Raw genomic sequence first — 9,567 nt, forward strand, 5'->3', positions numbered from 1 at the left:
TAACAAAAAGGAATACTTTAACAATGTAGGTTACAAACTGTATTCAATATGCTTTTCTGTATTAATTTTCAGCAAGGATATATAACTACTTGTAATAAAATTTTGGTTTTATCATCTTCATTCTAGGGCTTACTGAAGCTTTCTTGTTCTCAGCTGCCAGAGCAACCTGAGTATTTCCCACCTACCAGAAATAATCTGAGTAAGGTAGAACTGACTATATCATTTTCTTCTGCCATATTTACTTCTGAAGAAATAATGAAGAACTGGTATATTGCTAAGCTCACCTTCCCAATATGTTTCCTGTAGCAAGAAGTAACTTCCATTTAAGAAGCAGTCTCCCAGCTTAAGAAACAAACAAACAAACACCCACAAAACCTAAACAAACGAAAAACCTGACCCTTTTGCCTGCTCACGTTAAATATCAGTTCTGGGAGTGGTTTAGCTTGTGGTGAAGGTGCCCAGAAAAAATGTAGAACCCCCATCTTCAAAAATTTTCAAAATCTGACTGGACAAGGCTCTAATCAATCCCATATAACTTCTAAGTTAGTGGTCCTTTGATCAGGAGGTCGAATTAAATTACACCCAGCCATCCCTTGAACAGGAATCTCTCCATTAGAAGTTAAATTAGTCAAGTAAATTAATATTTTGAATTGTGGAAACAAGTAAAGATGCATTCAAATGTGCTTTAGAAGAGCTTGTTTTCTTAAGCAGAGACAACAACTCTTTGGGGGCTTTCTTTCAATTGTTTTTTGAAAAATACAGAGTTCTTCAAAAGGAAATGCTGAAAATCTTTATCAGCACAGACCGCTAATTCAGACAGGTGGTCTTCAACGCCAGTGCTACAAACGCACTTCAGCAGGTAGCTGCTGCCCCCTTCAGACCATTCCCAGTATTGGAGAAAAAGAGTTACCTTGTATCCATCTCCCAATAACACAACCTGCTGAAATAACAGCAAATACATATGCCAGGCTTTCATATGGTGATATTGCTTTATTATTTCCTCACGCACAATTTAAGCAAAATGGATAAGGAAGAACAGCGATACAGATTTGATGGTGCACTTCATTCCACATACCTCATAACATAAAGGTTCCCAAAGAATAAAACTTATATTTTGTAAAGGGGAAAGAACGTATCAGTATTTTATTCAAAACTGGAATAGTTATTTTCTACTTTGGTGAACCTGAATTTTCAAAGCTTCTAATTGATGATCTCAGATACATACAGTGTATTCTATTTGCTGTCCTGTCTGTACTCATTTTGCTGCTAATAGTGAAAAAAAAACGAAAAAAAAAAAGAAAAAAAGAAAAGTTTCCATTTTTCACACCACAGATTCTCAGCACACCAAGGAAAAACTCGACATCATCCTTGAAGTTAAATCACTCAGATGTGACAGAAAGCTCCTCCTGTTCACATGCAATACATCGCTGAGGTATGTTGAGTTTTGCTTTTGTCAGCTTGCTGCTTTTCTTTTTTTTAACCCTATAGGTTTGGGTTTATCATCCCCATTCCTTGGCACTCAATGATGTAGCTGTCTTCACTGGGATCTTCCTCCTCCGATTTTGTCACAGTAAATTTGGCCTAAAACAGGATTAGAAGTATATCACTAATTAAGCTATAACATACATAAGTTTAAATATTCAATATCTGATGCCCAATACTGCCATGTGTCTATGTATATTACAGCTTTGACTGATTTCATTGAAAAACATTTAAATAAAGGTGGTAAACGCATCTAACCATTCTAAAGGCATTTAACTCTTAAGTATGTTCACTTTCTACAGGTGAACTCCCATATAAATATTGTAGCAATTGTTTTATCAATGCTTGTCCTCCATGATCAAGTTCAGTTCACAAGGCCTGCTAAACTGTACGCTGCCTAATTCAACCGATAGGTAAAACTTCCTGAACTTTTGGACTCACCTTTGTTAGCTGCTCTGCAAAGTGTATAGCCGTTTGAGTATGAAGTGTAATTGGCCCACTTTTCACTCTAGACACCCCCTTTGCTAGCGCCATAAAAATGATGAGCTGAAAGAGGAGAGGTAATTATTGAGTAACTCTTCAGATCCTAGGAACTTATTGATAAAAAAAAAGGAAGGAAAAACAATCAAAATGTCTGTAGATGTAAAAATGTGATCTGTCCAGTTTCATAGAAGTTCATGATGCTGAGTGTTAAGAGTGATCCAAGGCTCGAGAAGCTTGGAAATTACTGTAATGCCTATTACAGAAGGGCTGCTACTTTTCCACGCTGGAGTTTGCCACTGAATTCCTGTTACTACATTTAACTTTGCTCTCTCCCACCCTCGCACACCGAAATTCCCCAAAGTCATGTCAGACTCCAAATTGATAGATTACCTTTATGGAAAGAAAAAATCAGGAAGAGGTTTTTTAATTCTAACACTTTCTGACAACATATTTGCCAAACAGATATTTAAAAAAATCTGATTTGATTTACTAACATCACCATGACAAGTACTCTGTAAAACATGATACAACTCTAAGCAGTTCCCATACACACTGAACCTAGCTATAGCACATTTCCACCAATTGTACTGTGCATGCTTTGGAAAAAGTAGGATAAGTCCAAGACCTAAATACCTCCTATTTTACTACATAATAGTAATGTGTGGCCAGGTGTTTACAGCTAAGAGGTAACATCATCTCATCTATAACAGCCCAAGATTCCTATCAAGTTGCGTTATTGAAAATAAGATAGTGGAGGCGCTTCATTCTCAAATGAAATTAGGTGAGCAAGACAAACAGGAGCACCTCCTAGATATTCTGTTCTCTAATAGCTTCACCTAGTATCATTCTTAATGTGTTACCAGGGAGCTATTTTTACTCCACTACATGCAGTGCCAAACAGAAGCAAATTCCTACCTCTTTCTTCCATACCTACTAAGATTTACAGGAAGGGAAAATTTAAGGGTGTTGGTGCAAAGCCAGGAGCATCTGTGGTTCCAAAGAACTGTATGTAATTTGCTAATCCTAGTAATGTTGTGACTGCACCTGGAAACCTCCTAAGACTTCTAGTTATCAAATAATTATGTAAAGCCACGCCTACCTGGAGAGATACAGTCTAACTTTGAAATCTACATTTCATTCTTTCCGCTGTTCAGATTTATATTATTTACAAGTGATACATACATGCATGTTCTTTCTACTTCAACTTCATGTAAACACATACAGGAACCTTACTTGGTCTTGCAGAGAATCATCCACAGTTCCACCATGTTTAAGATTCCTAAGCAGTATCTCAGCTGCTTCAATGCCAACCTTGTCAGAATTCTTTCCTAACAGAGAAATCCAGGAGATTAGGATGCTGCCAATTATTATTTAACATTTGAAAAATACAGAAGGAAAAAAAGAGAATCAAGAAACAATCAACTTTTTACACCTTATTTCCATGCTCTTGCCTCAAATGTCTGCTTAAACAAACCCTCCCATCTTATGATGACATATAGTTCGTACTTACTAAGAAGTGGAAAGAAAGCAGCCCCACTTAGTCAGAGAAACATTTTATTCAAACCATTTAAAACCAAAATCACTTCTATTCCTTTTAATATCGATACACATCTAGATTCACTGATGAACAAAAACTTCACAGGTAAACCACAAAGACTGTATGTTCTTAAAGTCCAGAAACATTTTCAACTCAGTGATCCTCAACAATCCATTCTGATAAAAGATGAGTTTAATAATTTTCTAAATTTTGTCACTATGCAGATGCAGCTTAGTACAAAGTGTAAGATTCCATTTACTACCTTTAAAATCTGCTTATTTCTACTGTTCTTTATTACTAAACAACATTCATTTAAAAATGCAACACTCAAACCATCAGATCTTTGAATAGATTATACTTCAGATTCCTATTTGTTAATAGTACATTATCTTAAATCCAAAAGAGGTATACTTCATGTAACTCTTACCTCTCTTGCCAAGTGATGACCCAGCTAACAAACAACCCGTTGAAGTCTCTGCAACAACGCTGAACAGAAAAAACAGAATCAATATTAAGAACAAAATCACTCACCTTATACTTTATTTATCAGATATTTAGTCAAGATCTAGCTAATCAACCAGCAAGGTTACAGGTATCAATAGAAAGTTTCAGCTTATCTTACATTATTCCACTTCCAGTCCCAAAGGCTTGATCATCAGGTTCTCGAACAGGCTGAATGTTAATGTAAAGATCTCTGATTTCTTTTCTGATGCATCTCACTGCTGCTGCTGCCATGTCTTTTGCCAGCTAACAAGATAAGAGGTAAAAACATTAATGAAATTATGTAACTATACCAATACTTCTTCATCATAATTCTAATTATTATAGTGAATCCCTGAATAAAGGGGCTACTTTATTAACTAGGAAAACAAAGGATTGTTATAAACCCCCTACAAACAAGCACTAAACATCATCTCTTCCTAGAATTTTCACACAAAATTAAGATAACATTAAATGCTGAACAAATGACAATTATAGTGATGTATGTAGAAGCTTCAATATCAATACAAATTAAAGAACTTTTCTCCATTCATAGGGAAAGATTTGATTTTAGTCTTGATTATCTCAAGACATTATAGTATTAAAAAAACCCCATAAACTACCCCACAATTATTATCTCCAGGATATATTAAGACATAATATATAAACCAACAATTTTAAATCACAGGCAGGTGGGGGCAGATGAAGCTTATCCCATCCTTGTGATCCAATCATAGCCAATATTCATAGGTTTGGAGATTTTAAGACCAAAACCAGCAATTCTCAGCTCTTCCAAAAGTAACTCAGTTTCTCCTCTCACTTCCTCTACTAATTCCTAGCCTGCGTGTGAGAAGGAGCATTAAGGAGATCCCACCACTCATTCTCTGTGTAAACACAGACAGGACAGGAATAACAGAAAGAAGGGGGTACAACAGAGTAAATTTCTCTCTGTTTTATCTTTGGCTAAACCAACTCTTAATTTGTTCTGCCTAATACCCTTAGCAATGGTTGAAAAATTTGATGTGGTCTGACCTCTGCCTATTACAGTGCACCATAGTTTACCCATAAATCTATGAACCATGATTTCAGATTTAAAATAATCCACGTAAATATGAGCAATAAGTAAATCAGATGTGATACCCTCAATATATGCTAAAGACTTTTGAACAGTCACCTGAAGGGTATCAAGCATACTCTTCTCATTTCCTGTTTTAGCTGCTACCATATTGCTATGCAATATACACATTTTAAAATGTCCAGAATTCTATTATATGGCCTGAATAATTGAAACCATTTAATAAGGCTACTTAGTTTGTATGTGAAAGACTGCATCCAGGAAAAATAGAGGTAAGTTAAGCAGATTACATGCAATTTTATACAGATACATGAAGTTGGATACTACCAGAGCTATTATCAGCACTTACTTTTATAGGCAGTGCTCCTGCAACAAATGCTCTTCCATGTATCTTTGTCACTGTGCCACGTTCTGTTAAATTTATTGGGCTCAACTCTTTGACTGGTGACATCTGGACTACAACTTCACCACCTCCCTGAGGATAGTAGCCCCTATTTAGAAACAGTAATCAGATGATAAAGAAACCAAGAAAAGAGCAAGAAAGCTCTTCATGTATTTAATTATACATTTTTAAGTTCTCTGTTACTGTACATATGAATTTTCTTGATGTGTGCCTTAGAAATCTGTATAATAGAATTAGGTTCCCTAACAGTATCACCTCATAACACACATCTTATTAACTACCTAACACCAACATAACTGGCATCTCAGAAAAAGCTTCCCTCAGGGGTAGCCCTTAGGAAACACTAAACAGCAGCTGAAGACTCAGTAATGAAAAAAAGACAGGAAAGAACCATACCCCATTCATCATATGGTGACAGTACACACGGGGGCAAGCTAATGCAGGTTAGTTCATGTATTATAAATTCATCCCTTAGCTTGATTGAGGGCACCTTGTGTGTGTGTGCGCCTCTGTGCTCATACACCAGTTCAGTAAGGCCTGCCTCTGCCACGTCTCCATAACTCACCTCTTTTTTATGTCACAATTAAATGTGAAATTGAACTTTTCAACTATTGGCTTGAAAACCTGAAAAACAAGTATATATAAAATTACATTGTGAATCTATTTTGCATTTATAATTTCTCACTATCTTATGCAGTCTTCCAAAAAAAAAAAAAAAAGAAAAAGAAAAAGAAAAAAGGTCAACACAAAAATTTCAGTTACATTATTAAAAAAAAGTCTCATCCATACAGCTGCTTTGACATTCCTCATACTTCATTCTGAATGACACGTGTAGAATAAAGAATACATTTTAAATAAAAATTTCTTTAGTAATTAAAAGCAAACAGACTAGTTGCTGTTTCAGGGAATTCCATGAAACACTGATTGCTCTCTACATACAGTACACTAATAGTGTTATATTCCCATGCCCAATTCCATAATTACAAATAAACTTGCAGTAAGAGCAACAGAAGTACAGCAGTTACATTGCATATATATGTGTGAAAGATGCACCAAGCTGAAGAAATTTTTCCCTACCATGACTGTGTAGTCTATCTGAGGAGCCATCTCAGCATTAGTCCCACCTTTTAAATGAAGTTCTGATGGGGAAGCAGCAAACAGCACACAAGGCATTGCTACCTGCATCAGTAGACACACACTCCTAAAAGCAATTATAAGATACTCAAATGTCATGCAGTCATAATCCATAGAATTGCATAGAATCATTACACATCAAAGGCAAATGACTTTCAAGAGCATTTATGTAAGTATTTGATTTTGAACATTATCTATAAAGTAAATTTATTAGTCTTAAAACCCACAAATTTAAAATTTCATGTCCTTAGCAAGGCTAAATATGAAGGTTTTTGTTTCACAATAATTGTGTCTTTAATATTCCTGTTTGAAATAAAAGTAATGTAGTACAGTGATAGGACTGTGAAAACTGTAGATTTAGCTAGCAGATTATAAAAGCGGAAAAGGCTTAGGCAGCAATTTAATTTTTTTTGCTTGTGATTAATTACTAATTCTGCTGCATTGTTGCTTACTCAAACCTTTATGTGTTAAGTAAAAGGCGTCAGCTTGGTTGTTTATACTATTGCATCTCAGAAAAATATTTCTCTTAACTTAAAGGAAACTTTAATTTATGCCTAACCTGGCTTATGTGTCCAAACTGTTTACACCAGCCTTCCATAGCTAAACCCATTTACTTGGCTTTGCAACAGATTCCAAGACAAAGGACCCAATGCAGAAATATAGGACAGAAGAAACACAGGCACAAAGAACCGTGGATAGATGATGTTCCCCATTCCAAAAGACTAGTATCCCATATTGTACTCAAAATTTACTTTATTATATGGTAAGGATTAATTCAGATGTCATGGACTTGAGATACTTATCTAATTTGATGCATTTGACGTGATATGTAATGTACTAATGGGAGAAAATAACAGATAAAGTTTTAAAAACATGGTCAGCTATTTTTTGCCTAACAATAATCAAGTGTTCAACTTATATATCAATTATAATTTTAAAACTATTACACTCACATGTACTTTATTCATACATATCCTGCCTACACTAAAGGTTCTTTGGTCACGTGTATCTGGCTCAGGCAGTACAGATTTTGGCTCATTACCCATGTATTAACGTTCTTTTTCTCCCCGCTCTTTTGGGTTAATTTTAAAGTTGCCAAAACATCTTCTGTCATAATTCTAAAGTTACCAAAAGCAGTTAAGAGCAGTTACTGGTCAGTCATTATCCCTGTACAAAGACATACCCTGCTGTTTTTGTATCTGCTATGTGGGCTCCACCTTTGATCTTCCCAGGAGTGAAGGTTATTTCTGTTGAGCCAATTTCTCCGCCTTCCAGCTTCCCCTCACATAGATCTCGAATGATCTCCAATCCAGACAGATGCTGAGGCCTTGGAGCGACAGTACAAAGTTAGATAAGTGCAAGTAGACTAGATACTTGTGTTACATTAAAAGAACTACTAAACATCAGCTAATAAATACAACTGCAAATTTCAGCTCAAACAGGGATGAGAAACTCGATCTGGTTCCTACAGTACTTCCGAGTTCACAGGAGCCAAAGCAGCAGCATTCAGGCCATTCTGGAATTTGCAGGATTCTGGTGTGTTTTCCATAAGAATGAGTCCAGACAGACAGATGAGATGCAGGAGCATTCACTTGTCCTGATGTAATAAATGCTCGGACAAAACTGCAATGGGATAACGATGGCAATGCTGAACTGGAGCCAAGCCAGTAACTGGTTGCCTGAGCCACCAGACAGCTAACAGTTTTGCTACATCTTGCTGTGCTCGCATTTCCATTTGTTTAAACAGGACAGAAACAAACTGTTCATAACACTATATGCTCGGTGAATCATGTTTTGCTGAGGCATTACATGACCTCAACTGTATTTCATGTTTCATACCGTGCAGTCTGCTTAGCACGTTTGAATATATTTTCGAGAGCTCTGTAAGCCTGTGGTGCCTGACAGGTGGCGACAGGGGCAGCGCCCTTCACCTGCCCTGCCAGCCGGCGGGGCCGGGCACTGCGCTGAGGGCCGGGCGGAGGGCTCCGAACCCTCCCGCCGGGAGACCGCGGACTGCCCCTTCACACCTTGGTTTTCCTCCGCACTCAGTCCTTCCATTAAGTGAGCCACAGGCAGGATTTTCTGATAAAAAGGCCCTCTAAAAGCAATGGAAATACATGAGGTTTGTTCTTGGAAGACAAAAGCAAGGCAAGGCAAGGCGTTCGCACGGCTACGCCCCCGGCCCGGGAGGGCCTCACAACGCTGTAACGTGACCCCGCTGAACGCGCCCGGAGACCACCGCGCACCGGGACAGATCCCGGGCGAGCGGACGTGGGAAGGAAGGGCCGTTACCTGAGGCCAGGCTGGCTCCTCCCGGCGCGAATCCGGCGCACCCGCAGCGGCAGGCCCAGCAGGCAGCTCAGGGCCGTGGACACTCGCAAGATCTGCCCGCCCTGCACAGAGAAACGGCGTTCGCCAGGCGCTACGGCACTTCCCACCCGCCCGTCACCGCTGCCTGGGCCGAGGTAAGGCAAGGCCAGCGCGCCGCTGGTGCTCACCCCCTCCATGATCCCGCCGTCTATCTCCACCCTGTCCGCGTCCATGCCCGGCGGTGAGCGGAGCGATCTCTCGCGGAGGCCCCTGCCGTGCCGACAGGATCCCGGGGGGGCCCTGCAGACGGCGAGCCCGCGGCAAAGCAGCCCCCCGGGGCCGCGAACGCTTGGCAAGGGAAGCACGCCTAAGATGCGCTCCGGTGGCGGCGGCGCCGCAACGTGCCGGTGCCTGGGCCGGGCGGCGGCGCTGGAGCAGGCGCAGAGCGGAGCCACCTCCCCGCCCGCCCGCGGGGGTTGGCTAGGGCGGCTCCGCTGCGTGAGGAGCAGCCACCGGGTCCCAGCGCCCGGGGGGCCGCGTAGCGGGCGGGGAGAGCTTCCTTCTCCCCGCGTTAACGACGACGTCCCGGCACAGGGCAGAGTTGCGGCGGCTTGGCGTCCCGGAGGAGGCGATGCCTTTCCCTTGTCCCGAGGCTACGGCCAA

General features: G+C 39.9%; 1 protein-coding gene across 1 annotated transcript; it reads right to left on the bottom strand.

Moving 5' to 3' along the window:
* Window positions 1-962: 962 nt before the first annotated feature.
* On the bottom strand, window positions 963-9,357 carry RTCA (RNA 3'-terminal phosphate cyclase). Its single transcript, XM_054834509.1, has 11 exons — window positions 9,093-9,357; window positions 8,887-8,987; window positions 7,778-7,921; window positions 6,538-6,661; window positions 6,026-6,084; window positions 5,407-5,548; window positions 4,125-4,249; window positions 3,930-3,988; window positions 3,199-3,293; window positions 1,924-2,028; window positions 963-1,581 (listed from the first exon to the last, which is right to left on the bottom strand). Exons 1-11 carry the CDS (start codon window positions 9,135-9,137, stop codon window positions 1,483-1,485), a joined length of 1,098 nt encoding a protein of 365 aa, XP_054690484.1. The 5' UTR covers window positions 9,138-9,357; the 3' UTR covers window positions 963-1,482.
* Window positions 9,358-9,567: the final 210 nt, after the last annotated feature.

Source organism: Grus americana, chromosome 8 (assembly GCF_028858705.1).
Source record: "Grus americana isolate bGruAme1 chromosome 8, bGruAme1.mat, whole genome shotgun sequence".
Lineage (NCBI taxonomy): Eukaryota > Metazoa > Chordata > Aves > Gruiformes > Gruidae > Grus > Grus americana.